Source organism: Anser cygnoides, chromosome 15, assembly GCF_040182565.1.
Source record: "Anser cygnoides isolate HZ-2024a breed goose chromosome 15, Taihu_goose_T2T_genome, whole genome shotgun sequence".
Classification (NCBI taxonomy): Eukaryota; Metazoa; Chordata; class Aves; order Anseriformes; family Anatidae; genus Anser; species Anser cygnoides.
Window position 1 is genome coordinate 10,314,547 of NC_089887.1, and position 19,495 is coordinate 10,334,041.

At 35.5% G+C, this 19,495-nt stretch overlaps 1 protein-coding gene across 3 annotated transcripts in view; it reads left to right on the forward strand.

Annotated features, from left to right (window-relative positions):
• Window positions 1-18,145, forward strand: part of SNX29 (sorting nexin 29) — a 151,960-nt gene extending 133,815 nt beyond the window's left edge. Inside the window, exons 21-24 of one of the 3 annotated variants that reach the window (XR_010825052.1) lie at window positions 37-155; window positions 3,552-3,659; window positions 6,739-6,923; window positions 16,617-18,145. Coding sequence is in view for 2 of the 3 variants with exons in the window: in XM_066977505.1 (XP_066833606.1) it covers window positions 37-155; window positions 3,552-3,580 (148 nt within the window). In the remaining variant the exon portion in view is untranslated. Of the gene's footprint in view, window positions 1-36; window positions 1,490-3,551; window positions 6,695-6,738; window positions 6,924-16,616 lie in introns of those variants that run through there. The other 2 variants (XM_066977505.1, XM_048064028.2) reach the window with 2 other exon arrangements.
• Window positions 18,146-19,495: the final 1,350 nt, after the last annotated feature.

Below are 19,495 nucleotides of genomic sequence, written 5' to 3' on the forward strand. Positions count from 1 at the left end.
ACTAGTTACTTCTGTCTTTGTTTCTTTTCTTCCTAGTGACATTCCACCTTCTGGAGAACCAGTAAGCAAAATCAGCCGCTCGAGAGTGACTACCCGCTTCCCTAAACTGTCTCGCAGCCATCAAAGAGAACCCCGAAGCCTGGAACCACAGAGCGGTGATCTTTGACCCTTTTTTGTAATTGTGAATGCTGGAACCATGTACTTTAAGTTGTTCTGTGATTCCTTCCTAGCTTATATTTATAATTTAAGCTCCTGAAGAGACTACAGCTGCATCAACTTAAATCCTGAAAAGAGACATTCATAACTAAGGGTCATATCCTGATTAAATACTTTGGAAGGCAGTAATCACTTTCTCAAAAAGAATACGAGAGCTCTTCACTGGGGCTCAGCAAACAGATAGGCATTTTATTTGTTTTCTGAAGCTGCATTGCACATATTCTCCTTTGTTCTTCTGAAGTTATGTTCTTCTGAATTCCTTCTTTGTATTGTGTTGTCTCACTTTCTACATGTACATTTTTCTGGTCCAGACATGGGTATCATGTCACTACAATTTATTTTCATTAAAGAACAGTTATGTTTATTACTACTTAATATGTCAGAAAGATGTGCTTAAAAGAACCTCACTAATTTATTACCTTTTGTAAATAGAAATACTTTTTTTTAATTATTATTGTAAACCTCTGATATACACAAAGGTTTTTAAAAAGAAACTTGACAAAGTAGGTGACAAGGGAAAAACAGTACAGGTGTAAAAATAGCTTTTCTATGTTTCTAGTTAGGTGTTCTCAATAGCTTTCATTTGTGGGAAGTAATTCTTTAAAATCAGAGAATGTAATCATTTTTAGTGAAATTTCAGTCTTGCTATAAGGCTGGGTGCAATATTATTAATTTCTACAAACCACCACAAGTATATACAAAATCAGCATGATACAAAAGTGTTTTCAAGTCTTGGGTTATATTTTGTTATTAATTTGTCACTGATGCTGCAGAACAGTCCTTCATCATTAACTGGGCAGTTTGGAATTCTTACTCTTTTTTTTAAAATCCTTCACATAGTGATAATTAAGAATTGCCTGTAATGAAAGTGCCTGTTACCCATCACCTGTTACTCGCTGAACAGTAATCTGTGATGGTACTGCTGCAAGAGTGACTGAAAAAAAAATGGCAAGAATTATTACAAGTGATGGAAGTCCTGACATGGATTAACTGGAATCCAGTTCAGCATCCATTAGCTGTACTGCCATAGGCAGTTAATTATGTGTTAGCTATCTTCCTTTCTTCATTATGTTTAAGCAATGCACATCGAAATTTTCTATCAATTGTATTCTGGTTTTCAGTTGTGTAAGAACATCTTTCTTCTCAGTTTTTCTTTTGGATAGCGTTAACTTAAGTTGGTGTATCTTGTCATTTTATTATCTGTTAATTTTATTAAATTCTTCCATCAGTAGATCATGAAATCTAATGTTACCCTCCAAGAGAAAAAAAAAGCCACCCCAACAACAACTGATGATTAATAACAGACTCTTTACATCAGTGCTCTATCAAAGTTCTGGCAAACTGGGACTTCTGCTTTTCAGACCTGTGACCATTGTGTATTCTTTAGTCAAGCATGGTCCAGTCGTTTTGTGACACTTCTCGAGTAGGGATTCATTACGTACAGCGAGTAGTGTCTGTGGGCTGGTACAAAATTCAGAATCCAAAAGGGCAGCTTGGGAGCTAGCCAATTTCTTTTTTTTATTAAAAGATGAATAATTATTGGTGTCTTGTGTGAACTAAAACAAGGCATTTATTGAAGAAGGAAGGAAAGTGACTATCTTGTCAGTTAACACCTCTCCAAACTCTTCAGTCTGGTACACTGCTGACATGTTAAAGTTTGCCTTCGTTGGAAGGAAAAGTAGCTGTAATGATGGTCCCAATTTGAAACAATTTTAAATTAACTTTTCAGAAAATAGAGCCTTGTTTAGTAGAAATATGACACACCTCTATTAACACCGAATTGCAAGTAAATCTGAAAGAAATCGTAGTATGGTATGTTTTGTGATTTATCTGTCATGTGAGGCTTTTCAGGAAATAACTCACAAATTAAAGGATTCCTTATTCAGAAAGTTGCAAATGGTAAGAATTCTCATTTAGCATAGCCTAAATTAAATTTTCTTTTTTAGTTGCTTAGAAGAAATTTTTCTTGTCTCTACATTTGGCTCGCAAAATTATTTCATTCCTCATTATCTTGTTTCTTGTATTTTTTTAATGTATGTATGTAGATCACACGAAAATAGTAAACTTGCTTACTGTGTACAAATTGTTCTTTATTAACTTTACCTGAATTGTGTATCAGCTCCTAAGATTACAGTCTGCAGTGTTTGCTTTGTGATACAAGATAGGGTAGTGGGTGCATTACTAATCCATTTAAATACTCATCTGTGGTTTCTCTAAAATCTCAGAAGCTAATTAAATTAAGCCTTTCTTTACAAGTCAACTTTCCCTATTCACCTGGTTACTTCTGAAGTAAGGTGCTTGTATGACTGCAAGGAGATAGGTGTTGATATGAATGCCCACATTTTTATCACCTCAGGACATTCTAAAATGCCCTGTCTTTCTGAGAATTGTAATTTTCTGTCACAAGTTCCATTTTTTCATTTATTTATCAAAATCAGGGAAGTCTGACGAAGGATGACCAGCTGTTATTAAGAATCCTAGCATAGATATATTGCTTTTATGAAATACCTGTAACTGTAGGAATGATTCTACCAATTTGAGTGATCATACCACTTCCTCCTGTGTCACCTAATGTCATGCATGTAATTACCATTTTCGTACGTCTCATTTCTTTTTCTACTAGCTGAGAGCTCTTAAATCCTTATATCCGCTCTATGGCTTATGCACAGCGAGCTGATGGGTGCAGCCAGTTCTTGCTTTGAACATCTCCGTAATCACAGAATAGAGGACTCAGGCCAATCTGATCCCTGTTACTCCTGCAAGCCTTGGACTACAGCATGGTATGAGGCAGTGTGGAGAAACTTGCAGTATCATTTCCATTTCGATTCTGTTTTATCTTTAGACATACTTGGGTTCTAGGGCTGGTCATCTGGATCCTTTAATGACTATTCAAAATAAATTGTGAAAACAAATGGCATTACTTTTTAATTTTAATGCTCTTCTCTTATCACATGCAAAATGAACAATTTCCTAAGAAATACAGGGCAGGCAAGACTTGCATCTTTTGCAGATGTGATTGTCTGTCAGTATTATTATTAATTAAATAAATTTTAACTGTGTTTTTTTGAGAACCTCACTTATTTAGAGATTTTGTCATTTGTTACAGAGAATGCATTGTATTGGCTTTGCTTTTGCATTAAATCAAGTTTCTCAGTAATTATAATAAATTTCCAAGGTTTATATGAGGCAGGATATTGGCATATTTATAAAGGCTTAAATTGATATGTCCATTAAATCACATTTTAGGAGGATTAGTAGTTTCAAAGACAGTTTTTTTTTATGGTATGTATTGTTGATGTGATAGTTGTAATCAAATTCTATATACTATCTTACAGAACCTACCACAAGTCATAAACCTTCGTGACTGGATTAATGCAAGTATTTAGAGAAAGGACATAATGGTATTAAAGATAATTGGTTCAAAATTGTGACCCATTGCTAAGGTACATTTTTTTGTATTACAAAATGTTTTGTTGTATAGAGCGGTATCTGCATGGTAGCTGTCAAATTAATTAATAAGAACCTACTAATAAATGGGGTTGACTGACTCGGAGCAGCAAGCTAATAATAAATGAGACTCAGTAAGACCCACGTGAACTACTGATACTCTCTGTCAGGACATATTAAATGATTTAAAAAATTATATTTTGTTAACAGAATCAGTTATTAGTGCTTTCAGACATGGTTGTTCTCTTTGCTTCAAAACAGGCAGGAATCATAGTTCTGCTACAAATTTCTTGCCATTTCAAAGGTTCATCCTACCCCCCCTCCACACTTGTGGAGAATTACAAGAATATCTTGTAATTACAAGAATATCTTGTAATTCTGAGGACAAATAATCTATACCTGTGGATAGAAATAGAGTTACCTGCTTATAATTCCCAAGAGAAACCTGTGGAACAGCTGTTTAAAAGAAAGAGGAAGTCTTTTTTTTCTTACAAACACATTTTTCTCCTTGTAAACAATAATACTTCTGTATTGGAGCTTATGTCACTTCTAGAAAAGTGGTTAAACAACTCAAGAAAGTAAAGAATTTTTCTCCTTCAATTTCTGTAGGTAAGGATATTTCAGTCAACACCTTGTATCACTACATGGAATATTAATTTGATGAATATGTAGCCATTTCAGTAGTTTCTTAGCATTACGTATTGAAAGAATCACTTTGATGTATGAAATTATATATATGAAATATAGAAATATCAGTTAACCTGCTTTATGTTTCACATACTGAATGGAAGATGAAAACTTCCTCTACACAGTGGTCTGATACTGTACATTTCGTTTATTTCCTACTCTGCACTAACTGTACTTTTATTTATTCTGTTCAATTATAGATAACATAGATGATCAGAGCATACTTCTAATTAATGATAGTAGCTTACTTTTTGGTTAATAATAGCATAGAAAACACCACTGAAATGTTTAGAGAGGAATGAATTCTCATATTTACAAATTGCTGCAAATATCAGGACTTTAAAAATACCGTTTTTTTTTCCATCTAAACAAATGTATTGCAATTCCATGTAGGAGGAATCAGTTTGCTTAACAAGGCTTCAGAACTGCTGTCTGTGTCATGACAGAAGTTAGACTGTGGTAGTTGGTTTCTTGAGAAAAGTGTTAACTATTTAGGACACTAAAAATTACAGAAATGCAAATTTGGTTGAATATCTAATTCTGAAAAGCTGCATTTTCTTTCTTCCTGAACACTGAGATAACAATTAAGTTTCTTGTATGTGGGACCAAACCTGCTGGCAAGTAAAGAAGCTGGATTTCCCTTTTGATTTGGGGAATTTTTTCTTTTGTTCCTTTTAAACTGTAAGAAAGATTGTATTAATTCTAAAACATATATATGTACAGTATTCACCTAAGTATTAATAAATGGTTTGTAATATTATTTTAACTTGTTATGCTAATGTTTACATTATAGGATTTTTAAGCAAATGTGTATATATAATTTTCTAAATACTTTCTTGTATTTTTTTTTAAATATCCTGTGGTAATTTTGTTGTAATCTGGTTGAAATATGCTACTTTACAAGGGCAAAAATAAAAATTAACATCTTTTCACATTTGAAGTAGAGTATGTTTACACCTTATTTGGTCTTTTCAGCTGTCTCATAAATGATTCTGTGATTTGTTCATTTTTTCAATGAGTTTCTAGAACGATGTACATAGGTGTCAGACTTTTAATTTGTTAAATAGTCTTATGTCGTCTTACAAGAAATCGTATTTATTGACAGAAATCTGGAATGTTTCAGTTTATAATCACATATTATATAGAATACTCGGTAAAACAGAAAGGAAAACAATGTCAAGTTTTTTTTCTCGAATGTTTTCTTTTTTATTGAGATATGATGTATTTGGCTATTCAGACTGACACTTTCGTATCTAGTTCATGACTGGATGGTTCCGTATCACGTGAAAATGAGCTGCTGGATTTCGTTGCTTCACTGAAGAGGAAAGTTTTAAATTGAAGCCCTGGTATACATTTAATCAATTTCCAGCTAACAAACAAAGCTGTAATTTAAAAAAATGTAGTGTTAGTTGATTCTAGTACTCACAGAACAGTTTGCTGATTAATTCAATTAAAAATTTTCAAGACACAACTGTTATACAGAGATCTAATTAGTTGAACTGCTCATCTTTAAAAAAAAAAAAAAAAGTTGTACAGACACTTACCATAAAACTCATAATGATGTTTAGGCATCCACATCTTTTAAAACTGTGGTAGTCGAGGTATCTTTATAGGAGCTAGATAACAGAACTTTATTTGAAATTGTCTTTGCAATCCATCGGATTTTCTTGTTTCTAAGCAAATGTGGATGAGACTTCTAGAATACTTCCAGTACTAATAATAGCTACTAATAGTTACAGAGTATAAGCTTTTCGTATCTCAATTATTTGAGATCTTAGGCAAAATTATACTTACGAAGTTGTAAGAAATAGCTTCAAGCCATATTTTTTTTTCAGTTTCTGTCTGCTTGCGGTGTACCAGACCACAGACAGCTCCAGGTTATTGACAGGTGCTTGTCTTTGGGCTATGAGAAGTTAAAGCCCTCACTGTGCCGGATGTACAGAATTTCAGCCCTGTAGAACAAGGCTCAGTTCTAAGAGAGTGTTTCTTGGCCATTTGAGCTTTATTTTCTGGTCTAACAACATGTCAGAGGTTTTTTTGCTGCTGTGGGAAGAGTAAAGTCTGATCATCAGGAGAAGAAAGGCAACTAGTGTCATGTTGTAGATTCAGAAACCTGGGCCAGAGAAGCCTGGAAATAAGAGAGTTTATGTAAAAACCCTTATGGGCCTGTGGCAAAACCAGCGGCTGGCCAAATTCAGCTGTTATTGTCCTGTTGGAGAGATACTGCTGCTTAATTACCGCTTTCAAAATTTCAGAAAAAGCAAGATAATTTAAAGGTTCTGCTAATTTTTCTACAAATCCAGGTGAAGATTAGGTTGCATTTGGGGACTTGTACTGCCTTGGTATTTCTATATGGGCCTACAGAGTTTAAGGATTTTCTCTTTTCAGGAAAAGACCTGCACAGGATTTCCTGCTTTTCTTCCCCCCAGAAATTTTAAGGAAATGAGGAGAAAGCTTTGCAGACAAGATCTACCAGAAGAAAAGAGCAAAGATTATTTTAAGATAATGTTTAAAATAAGATTCTTGCTACTGCTCTTCAGTCTTTCCAAATGACTTTCTAACTAATAAATACTGTAAGTAAACTTCCTCTATTTCAAAAATTAACAGATAACTGATATTTTGTTACATTGTAAGTCGTGCTTGATTTTATGTTATAAAATAATTGTGCAAATGATGGCATGTATGTGTATGTCATGCTCATTTTCTGAATTTTTCATGCAATTTTTTTGATCTGGATAGTAGTAAGTATTTGTTATGTGTGGTTCCTAAGTAGGATGATGATAACTTTCTTTTTACTTCCAATAGAATACTTCTGCTATTTTCAACATTTTTTAAAAATTTCCCAGTATTTTAATTTTCATTAACTTAGGCCATTAATTAATTGCACCATTAGATTTCGTCCCATCAAGCTTTCTTCTGAGCAGCCCATTGTGCTCTTCCCCAGCTGTGTGCACACATGGTGGTGCTTCTTACAGAGTAGGGTGAGCCTCTGAGCTTTCTGTGTTGTTTTTTTTGTTTTGTTTTGTTTTGTTTTTGTTTTTTTCCAAGTGCCAGGCATGCGGTGGCTTGTGTTTTTTCATTGTCTGTGGAGCTTTATGTACTCTTTTTTTTGTGCACTTGGACTTTGCTCTTTACACCTTCTTCTGTTGAGTTTGTGATATTTTGGGAGTTTCTGTTGGATCACAAAGACCCGCCCACCCCCAGTTTTCTATAACTCATATGCCTGATGAATTTCTGTTTACATAGTTACTTCATCTTCATAGTTACTTCATGTTACTTCATCTGACTGTCACTAGTTCATTTTTTTCTTTGAAGAATATTTTCATAGTTCATTTTAGTCCTGGTGCTATCTGTTTTTCAGATGCAGGTGAGGTACAAGAAGGGTTTGTTTTCCTCAGTGTCCGAGTCCTAAGTCATCAGCTTTGCATAAGATGAGCCTCTTTATAGCAAATCCAACTCACGTCTGCCAGAGCTGTCAAATACAAGGCCTTTCTTTTGGAATTACTGTTACAGTAAAACAGACTTCACTTTCATATTATATAGCTTCACTTTATGAAAAATACTTACTGGTTGAGAGAATTAAGCAAGAAAAGAGTTAAATCAATGTAATAGTAATTTTTATTTATTATATATTATTACATATTTGTGTATTTTTATAAATTACAATGCATATTATAAACAATTTATTATAAGTTCTTATATAATTTTAAAAATAATTCTTCTTCTTTAGTCCCTTGGTTGCCTGCTTTTTCCAAGTACTAATTCATCCATGAATTAAGTCTTTTGCATGTGTGTGAAGTTCAGTGACAGTTTCAACATTTCAGTTCCTAATAGGAAACTAATTTATGAATATTAAGGTTCCTAATTTTATGTGTTACAAGAAAATGAATTTTCAGTAGCGGAGATCCCCAGGTTCCTTCCAAAGTGGGAATGTGGGCTTAGAGAGAGGTACGAAATTAAATATCACTTAATATAGCTAAATACCTTTCTGGCGACAAGTTAGAGCAGATAACACTTCAAACATTTCTCATCAGAAATATGTATCTTGTCTCTATTGATGTACACAAGCAAGTCTATTTCTTAACTGTAAGACTAAACAAAGAATCGGTATGTCCTTTGTACTGTGCTCTTTAAGCTGCTGAACTATTTGAAGGAGATGCTTTTCAGATCTAAGCATTAGATACACATTAATAATTTGTAGCATACAATTTAGCTATTCACTCAAATTTATCTTGAAGCAGCTCAAATTCTCAGTAGACTTTTATTTAATACAGTGATGGAATACGCAGTTTTTCATGCATCCAAACTGCTACGTATAGCTTCAAGCAGTTAATAACATGTGAGGCATTTTGCAGTGATACTTTAATTTCAAACAATATATTAGACATAATTGACATTTTTTGAAACCATCTGGTTTGTATTTTCTAAGGGTGAAAATAAAGTGTGAATTGGCAAATGATACATCAGTACCTCTAAGCAGTTTTAATGTATCAGAAAATAGAGGGTAATTGGATACTAGAAAAAAAGGAAAACAAAAGAAAGCACACTTTCTGACGCAGCAAGAAGCAAAGGAAAAAGGAGTTTGGACTTCGGTGTAGGAATAGACACAAAGAAGATATCTGTACTCCATCAAACTGCCACCATATGTTCCATGATGAAATACAACAAAGTAAAGAATGTATCTGTTCGGCATTCTGTCAAGCCACAGGACCCTTTGGATATGTCAATAATTAACAAATAACATCTGTTGTCAACTGCTGTATTTAATCAGCATGGGCAAAGTTTTCCTCCCTGCATGACGGAGGTAGACTATGATACTCTGCTTTCCCTTAGTAATTGAAAATTTCTTTGACCACATGATTTTATGCAAAACCCCTGCTGACATGTAATTAATGGGAAATCTGAACATGCAGAAACAGCGGAATCCAGCTAGATTGGCAGTACAGTGCTGAGTGAGAGTTTAGAGTTATCCTTGACTATTTTTCAGTCAGATATGCTTTTCCTGACTGCATAATGCCCTAATGTATATACATACTGCACTTTCAGAGTGGGTGAGCAGCCAGTTCAGGTATGTGGAGAGACCAATGACAGCCCACTGCCTCACTTAAAGATGCAGACCAGATATATGCTTGGTTTGTACACAACAGGAAAACAAAAACATGTAAAGTCAGACTTAGTGTGAAGTGTATGTCAAGTTGTTAACTGACTCCTTGGATATGGAGAAACTCAAATACAGTATGCCTTGAGAACCAGTAAAATATGAACTGGAAAAGGGCAATTTAAGATCCTGAAAATGTTCTTAACAGAACCAAGTCTCAAAGCTTCTCTCAGTTGCAGTTGTGGTAGTCTGCAGGAGCTGATCTACCTATCTGCCTCAATCCTGAATCTGTTCTGTCCTGAGAGCATCACAAGATTCCTCTAGACTAGGAGGAATATTTAATGCTTTGAAGTAGCTCTGTGCCCTTTATGTGCAGCTGGTACAGCAAAATGTGGATTTGTCAGTCCAAGATCTGACCTTTTATTCATATCCATGTGTTCAAGAAAGATTTAACAGATTTCTTAGAAACCTTGTCCCAGAGCAACAATTTGAAGTAATGAGATTTTCCTTTAATCTTCATTAGGATTCATTACACACATAATATGTGATTCATTGCATAGATAATGCATAATCTAATTAGTTAAGATAATGCTCTAAACTGTCTAGTAGGTGGTGCTTCAGTTCGTAAATAATTTTCGTAAATTAAGTAAACTTGTTTAATCACAGGTGGTTGTTGCTGCAGGTGAGTCACTGTGTCAGCATAGTGTGAGTTTCAAGCATTCCTTCTGCTCCTACCAGACTGGTCTTGGTTGCACAGAATATTTCAGTCTCCAAGATGATCTCTGTTTTCTTTTCTTTGTGATAACAAAATACAAACTTCAAACAGTAACTGCTTTAACTAACACACAGTAATATCAAGGTGCTGGACAGTGTACACACTCCCATTTTGAAGAGTGCTGCTGATTTTGTCCCTGATTTCTCTGCTCGGCCAACACATGGAATTGTGCTGCTCCTCTGTGCCATTCATCCTCACTTTGGTCTTGACCCACGGGCAAGGGTAAGTTAGGGATGAGAAGCCTGTCTTTGCAAATAGACTGTTCTGATATCACTTGAAGAACAGAGACCCCTTCTTGAGTCTCATATAAATACATTGTAAATGTCATTCTCTCTTGTCGCTTGTTAACTCATGAGGGAGTTGCATCTAGACTTCTGTCTTGGCTGTAAGAAGGGTGCTGAAGAGCTGAAATTGTCACTGAAGCCCACAGAGATGCATTTTTGGTTGCTAAAAATATGAAAATATGGAAAACATTGTCTGACCTGACAATGTAATTCTATTTAAAAAACAGAAAATGTGCTGGATAATATATGCAGACACCTCTGTCATGAAGCCTCATGTGGTTTCACACCCAATTATGTGTGACCACCTTTGGTTACCATAGCAATTCTCTGTTAATTAGAAACTCACCCTCTGCTCATGGCCTGTTTGTGCTAAAGCATGAAATTCTGCTACACACTCGGACTATTTCTTTATTTATATATTGACAGTAACTTACTGTGCCAAATGACTTCTTTACGCAGCAGTACTCTGTTTCTTTGACTCAAACATTGATTTAACTTTTAAAATTCTTCAGTGTGTCCTTGGCCCACTTTCAGCCTGTGTATAATGGGCAGGCGACATGAAGAGAGAAGGCAGTGGTGTTGGAGGTGTTAATATATGAAACATCAATATGACCAGTAGGGTGGAGGCAGCTGTCTAACACTCATCTGTGAAACTATTCTGCTCCTCTGTGGTGCTCACAGATGAAGGATTCTTTGTGAAACCTTCAGTCTGTATTCAGGTGTGAGTTGTTTTTAAAATGATTTCAAAAGAAAGGAGTCTGCCCGTATAGAAATATTTTATGATGTATGAAGTTGGCTGGATAAAATACAGCATAGGGTGCTTTGATGAAAGATGCAAGGGTTTTATTCCTGATCTTATAAAAATAAGATAAGGGGGTGTACTAGGTCTGGCTGGGATGGAGTTAACTTTCCCCACAGCAGCCCGTGCTGTGCTGTGCTGTGCACTTGCAGCTAGAACAGCACTGATACTGCACCAATGTTTTGTCTGTTGCTGAGCAGTGTTGGCACAGCACCAAGACTCCCTCCAGCCTCCCTGCGCCCCCAAGTCAGTAGGCTAGCGGTGGGCAAGAAGTGGGGAGGGGACATCACCTGGGCAGCTGAACTAAACCGGCCAAAGGGATGATATACGGTATGGTGTCATGCTTGGCAACAAAAGCTGGAGAAGGGGAAAAAGAAGGGGGGCTCTTGTTATGAAAGTGTCTTTTTCCTCAAACTGCTGCTACGCATGTGGAGGCCCGGCTTCACGAGGCATGGCTGAACAGCACTTGCTGATGGGAAGTAGAGAATAATCGTTTTCTCCTTTTGCTGCTTACTTTTTATAGTAAGTTTTATAACTTTTTGATAACTTACTTTTTTTAAGTTTGCTGCAAACTTTTTTTAAGTTTTCCTTTAATTAATCTGCTCCTTATCACAATCCATGAGCTTTTTTTCATCATATTTTCTCCCCCTGTTCATTTGAGGAGAGGCAGTGAGAGAGTGGCATGGTGGAGCTTAGCTGTCTATCTGTGAAACAACCACTGGGGAATGACGACAAGATACCTGTAATGTTGAAGACAATTCTGAAAGTTGGGCATCAGATCGGTGCTTGGGGTACAAGCTTAAAAGTAGAGATTATGATGCTAAGTGCTTTCTCCTGTAATTTTGGAGAGAACAGAGACCTACAGTCCTTGCAGTCCTGTCCAAGAACTATGGAACTGCAGATCTCCATGGTTTCTGATCTAATTGTACAACCTCAAAATACAAACACTTCTTTCTAATGTAAAACAAATTCCTCCCCAAATAAAATAGTAGAGTACAGGTGATTTGTTTGAGAGAGCAAGATAAGAACAAAACACAAGTCAGAAATGTACTCAGACAGCACATTGATAAGGCCAGTGTAAGAACTTGCTTAACAAAATAGAGTAGAAAAGTAAAGTAAAGAAGAAAACAGAAGGGATTCTTGTATTACAAGGTCCAGAGAGATTGTTTTTGACCTTTGGATCCACTTCTTTCAATTACTTAGAGCATTCAAGGAGTTGAATCCCTTAATCTGGAGTTCTTGGGCTATAAGAGGTTCAGGATTGCCCTTTGGAAACTTACTTGGCATGAGATATGAGATGATTGAGAGAAACAAAAACAAAAAACATTCAGCTGAAACGAAAAGATTACCAGAACTGCTATCTTTCACAAAGACCTGTGTTACAGGTCCTGCAGAGCACACAATAACAGAGGCTAGCTTTAGTATTTATGTAGACTCATCAGCAAGGTTCAAGGACAATGCCATGTGGAGCAATTATCTACTGTATGCTATGAAGCGCATGCAAATGCTAATGTCATGCCTTACTAATACATATAATGCTAATATCACCCTGGCATAAGTAGTAGCAAGAGCAATCGTATCTTTTACTATGCAGTATATTGCACTTTGTCTCCAGATTCTTGTTTAAGATACATTTTTGGTTACTGCTCACAAATACGACTGTTAGATATGAGTAGGATTAGACAAACAACAGCAAAAAAAACCCAAACCAACTTCAGCCTTGTGGTCACTTCATGGAGGTTAGATGGCAGCCAGCTGATAGCTGAGCTCCCTCAACTTTTCTTTCCTATTTTTTATTTAAAGCTTCTCTCAGCAGAGGACTAAATCTGAAACTCACATACTGGATTCTGAATGGAAAAGCAATTTATACTTTGTTTGAATATGCCTACCACAGACAGAAATGTTTTTAATCTAATCTGTTTGAAAACATTCCTCAAACAAGTAATAAACAGCTCTTAAGAAGCACAAATGAATTGGGCAATAGGCATGTATCTTTAATTACAATTTTAGCCTTAACAATTGTTTTTGAGTCAGCTGTACAACATTATTACCAGAAGAAAACCAGCCTGTTTTAAAACCTAATGCCACACGGTGCGATTGATTAAGGTACAAAGAGATTATCCAGCAGTCAAAAGCTTAACTGCATACTAAGGAGAGCAGTCAGCTTGTATACACATAAGTTTGCCAACATTCCCAGTATAAAACAAATGACTCGTTATATGGTATCTCTGTTGTGCCTAGATTCTGATTTTCCATGAGTCATCTCTTGATTTACTGAAAGAGAATGAGTAAGAGAGTCAAATTTTAGTGGAAAGAATTCTGCAAACTGCGTAGTGTCCAACAGCCTGCTATAGAGAAGAGTGGTTATTCTTAAACCTCTTTGCTATTTACTGGCTCTGAACTTCACATAAGATTCCTTCTGCCATCAGATTTCTCCTACAGGAAGGAGTTTTATGGAAAAATCTCATGAATAACCAAAGTCAGTCTTCACTACCCCATAGATCATAGCTCTCTCTCCTTTCTGGTTACCCTTCTCTTTATTGAATTGGTATTTATTTATAAATGCAAAATTGCATCACATATAACACTGTAAGGTATATAGCATACCTATATAAGGAAGGGGGTAAGAGCAGTTTTCTATTTCCACCACATTATTTTGGGACTTGATTTTGAATTATGAATTATTGTCTTATTGCACATGCTACTAAACAGGAATGTAGTGTTCCATTTAGATGAACTGAGCTGGAATGTGCTTGAATTTTAAACATTTTAATAGGGGAAGAGAAGGATAAAAGACAGAGGGGGCATGTTTAATGTTTCTGGGTTTTTACATTGTCTTCACTGTATAGACTCCTACAATTGTCATAGACAAGTTTCTCACTCAGAGAGGTAAAAAGCTGTGCAGTACAATTTACTGTAACTGTTGTCATGGACAGTTTGAAAAATCCTTAATTGTGACATTCAGAAAGAGAGAAATAGCAACAATATCCCACTGAGAAGTGTCTCTCAGAAGAATCCTCTGGCTGTGCAAGGGCCGACCGCATACAGATCCAGTTCTAAGGCAGTATAAAGCCATACTACAGAGATATATTCTTAACACTGAAGCTTTTCCTTGAGACACATTCTTTTTAAATTATTTAGAGCATAGGGATCATCAGTATGTTATCAAATAAGTTATCTGGTCAAGATGAGAAGTAACTAACATGTAGATAATAATGCTAAGGTTGTAGTTTCATAGTATTTAGATCAAGATAAGCTAGTGTGAAAGGTATTTTTTTAAAATACCAGTTAATAATCTACATTTCCTTTGGTTTGTATAATCTTTGTCTATTTGTGTTTTAACAGTTCATTGTTACATAAGTGTTCGCCATGGTCTATGAAAATCAGGTTCACTCGGAGGTTAAACTGTACCTTGTCAGAGCAGGGATGTGACCCAGTATGAATGCCTCATATGACTCCATTTGTTTTCCTGCTTTGTAAATCCTTTGGCTCTGTGTACTTGTATGCGTAGGAAGAGGAGAGCAGATGTGAGGGAAAGGTCAGGGATGCTGTGAAGTCTGTGAGGCTTTCCTTTTACTTCAGTGGGATTTAGATGACTCCTTAGTGCAGATACATAAACACATTCTGCAGTGAACATTAATGTTCTGTATTTTAAACAAAGTATAAACAAGAAAAGAAAAGTATGTCAGCTACCATGACATTGAAATCCAGCATTGACCCATTATCATTATAATATTCAATTGACAAGATGAAGCTTCCTTCATGTATCTTCTACACGGAATATAAGAAATAATTAAAACTGGGAAACTTAAAAAAAAATTGTATCTGCATGTATGTATGTTTGCATATATATACACATATTCAAAACAACCATCCTTGCCACTAATGAAAAGTCATACATATAAGAACCAAGAGTTTAGACATTACATGTGTTAGATGAAAGAAAATAAATGTTACCGATCCTTTTCATACTTGGGGAGTTGGGGCATGAATTGTCCCAGGTTAAAGAGGAGTCAGTGATATAATCAAGTGTCCCTACATGACCCAGTGCAATGGCAAGAGATATAAATATGATCCCTAAAGCAGTATAGCTCAGGGACATCTTGTCACAGCTATCTTGCCTCCAGTGCTACGGATAACTAGAACATTTTCCCTCTGAATCAAATCTGCCATCAATTCCCTCATGTAGAAATGGAAGGCCTGAATTCTATAGACTCCTTCATTCTTCTCTTCCTCTTGAAGAATTGAGTTAGAAGTTCCTTAAGACTGTGTTTATGTGTAACATCTCTCATGTGCCTTACCTGTCTTTGCTAAAATAGTTGGGGATGATAGAACTCCGTCAGTTTCCTGTAAATTTGTATGATGGAAATGGAAAGTGGGAGGCGAGTCTTTCTTTTTTTAATTATTTTTTCATATCTGTTTGTGTTTTTAAAAAATCTCTCTTCTGTGAATACTGGACTACAGTATAATTTGTTTTAAAACTTTAGGGCTCATCAGCTTCTACTGATTGCTGGAATGATTGTCTCTTTGCCTCCATTGGTACAAATTATTTACAAGGCATCACCTATATGAGAGGCATTGGATTAAACTATAAATATTTTCCTTGACCCAAGATTTTATTTTCCTTTTATGCTGCAGAAAAGAGACTCTTCCAATATGGTTTAATATAACCACAAAGATCTCAGCTGGCAATAGCATTATCTACCGAGAAATGTTGACTTCTGTTACTCATTCAGAATTGTACCTCTTGATTTACATTGATAACAATAACAGTGTTTAGCATTTATGGAGGTCTGTGCATTGCACTAGTGGATGCGGTGTTAGTGAATATAAATTATGGAATTTTGCCAATTCAAGGAGCTTCATAGAGAATAGAGGAAAAAAATGCTTCTTTGTGACCGTACATCTTTTGTTAGATATTAGTGAAGTAAATGGTGTAGAGTTTGACCTTATAACAAATGGAAAATCTTTTGAACAGTTCAAATTATTATGTTTTATTAGCTATAAACAAGGGATAAGAAATAATCATTTTCCCATTAAATGTAGGTTAGTTGAGACTAATGAAGTATGTAGTATTCTAATATTAACTTTTAAAAAGCTCTGCAATTAATTACTTCTGTCTGTTCTGGATTCAAAAGGTTTCCCTGAGTCAAAATTTATTTTCATGTTTGCGTGTATTTTTTCGGAGTGGCTTCTCTAAGTCTGGCAAACATAGGTGCCAGTGGATCATTTTGGAACTGGAGATTGATGCTTTTCTCGTTCTGCTGTCTGTTTTATGCTTTCCTTGCTCTTATTTTTTCTCTTTTTCAGACTTGCATAATACACAGCTTGGAAAGCAATTCATTTGGCCTGCTCACTCACTGTGAAGCAGTGCATACTTGCTGTCTGGCTGTTGGCAAGTCGTCTCAAGGATACCTGTTCTACAAGGAATCAGAGGGAGGGCTGTTATTATTGTATCCTTTGAAAGGAAGGGTGGTATCAAACTTATGATGGTGTAGTGCTATCTTTTTTTGTTAACACAAGAACGAAAAATGTGCTTACTCATGGACACTAGGAGAGATACTCCCATAAGCTACGGTTGTACACAGGCAGTTAGGATGGCATTGTTTTGGAGGGAACAGGGAAGATATTTTGATGGAGAAGTTATGGAACAGATAACATATAGACCAAAGTTTATAAAAACTGGTCATTCACACCTACCTCTTCAACACTACATACATTATTCTCTTATTCTAACGGAGACAGCAAATTTTTAGGGTTGGAGAGAAGAGACTAGTTTTGACCTACTGAAAACCGAGATACTTCAGAGCAAGCTTTAACATTCCAGGAATAGTAAGTTGGAAATGGCAAGTAGGGAATCTATGAAGCCACAGTTGTTGCTCACATGATGTTCTTTTGTTTGCAGATCAGAGGTCTTATAAGGGGGGATTAGTTGAAGAATAAAATAAAAGCAAACATCTTGAGGAGACATCCATTCCCTGAAGTATTTAAGTCCTGTAAGTCTTCTTCATCGACTAGTTTCTTAGCATTTGTAGTTATTACAGATGGTAGTTCAGATTTTTCTTCATTCTTATGGAAGCAACCTTTTTATAAACTTGTTTTATGTCTTTCACTATTCTTCTTTGTATCAAAAGAGGCACTTAGACTTTAACTGAAATCTGTGTAAACATGTTTCTTCCTCCAGTAGGTAGCTGGTGAAAAGGATTTCCAAGGTATTACCAAGGATTTTCAGGAACCAAATCATGTTCCAAGTTTAAGCACACCTAACTTCTTTAGGTGGTTATAGCCTGCACTGCATGGCAGCAGACACGAACAGCATAAAAAAGTAATTCAGGGAGAAAAGTTGTTCATTCAGCAGTCATACAGTTTGAGCATAGAGGCCACTGGCATAGATAAATGAAAGCAATTTACATATGTACATAAAGGGCTAGTATGAGATTCCCATTTGTAAAGTGGTGCAATGTACTACAGAGGCTTTTTAGTGTGAAAGAAAGGCATCAGAATCAATTCTGAAACGTATAAAGCTGAGTGATTGTGTATAATGCTCCCCCAAAAAGAACTACCTGAGAAAACAAAGCAACAGTAAATGGAATTGTAAAAAAAAAAAAAATTAAAGCAGCATACAAATGGAAAACCTATTGTGTACTTAGTTCAATATTTAAAAAAGGGCTCATGATCCAGAATTACTTTCAAGCAGTAAAACCATTTTTCATTGTCTCCCATTATTCTTGAAGAAGTGATCTTTTAAATTTAAGAGACACCAAAAAACTTATTCAGGTAGTGAATTCAGATATTGTTCAGATTCTGAGTTATAGTTGAAAACTTTCATAAACTGCATGAAGCAAAGTGGGCTTTCCTTCAGCATAAGTAATACGTTCCTTCCCAAGAGGAACAATATTTATTAAAAAAACAACAGAAAATTCCACTTACCTTTCATGCATTTTATATTTCTAAGGTTACCTTATAAAACATTTAACACTGTAGTGGCTATTGAATGAGATTTATAAAAATGAGCTCCATTGTTTATTTGTTATTGTGTTGGTGAAAAGCAGATGTAATAGTTTCTGCTTCAGATTCTTGTATTTTCATTCACATGAAATGGTGTTTTAACTTTTCATATTAAGCAAAATAGACTATTTACTTTTGAGACAAATTTTCAGCAACCAAAATAGCTGCATTCAAAATATGCATACATTCTGTAAGATTCAAAAATTTCACGAAACATTTCAAAATTGAAAAAAGCTGTAAAAATACCAGAAATAATACGGCTTAAAGTTTTTTTTTAAAGTTTTGAATGCATTGTGAAATATAAATCAGATATGCATTGTCCAATATGTAAGATTTTGTAACTATATTAGGAACCGTAGATTCATGACGATGAAGATTCAATGTATAATTGTTTCTCTTTATTTTTTTGTAAAACAACATAATTTATGTATTAATATTTTAACATAGTAAGTGCTTGGAGAGACAATGGAATGTAATTTTCTTGTGCAAAGATATAGAGATACTGCATTTTCTGGCCAGATCTTAGCTCCCCTTGGGCTCCTGATTTTGTAGCACATTGGGCACATTCTTAAGATGTTTTTCTAGGTAGGAGAGCACTTAAACTTAACCTGAACTTTAAGTTAATATTTTCGTGTTTTTTTCTAGCATGGTTCCTCTTCTACGTTTTTGATCCACTTCAGTTCAGGATTATCTGTCTGCTGAAGTAATAGATCTGTTTTCAGATAGTAAGGGAAGAGCTCACCATGTTCACCTAGAACCACGTTAGTGTGGTTCTACCCCCTCCTCCCCCAATTTGCTTTTACACTGAGCAGAGTGAAAATTGGCCTCAGCTGAAACTTAATCACCTACCCAAAGACCAAGGCAAGGGAAGACAGGACGTAGATGTTATGGCGTTTGTACTGTCAGGAAAACTTGTGGACAGTACTGTAAGCAGCATTAGTAGCCACAGTGAGGGAGCAACATCTCTGCCATCTATATTTCAGTTAAAACTTGAATCACAAACCCAGAACATACCATTATCAGGAGACTGAAAACATTGCTCCAGGAGTGCTCAGGACAAGAGGAGCACCTTAGAATTATGGCTGGTCTGCATAAAAATTGAGAAAAACTGAACTTATAGAATTCAATCAGTCTGTTGTGTAAATGGAAAATTGCCTTGAGCAGAAAAATTAGAATAACTT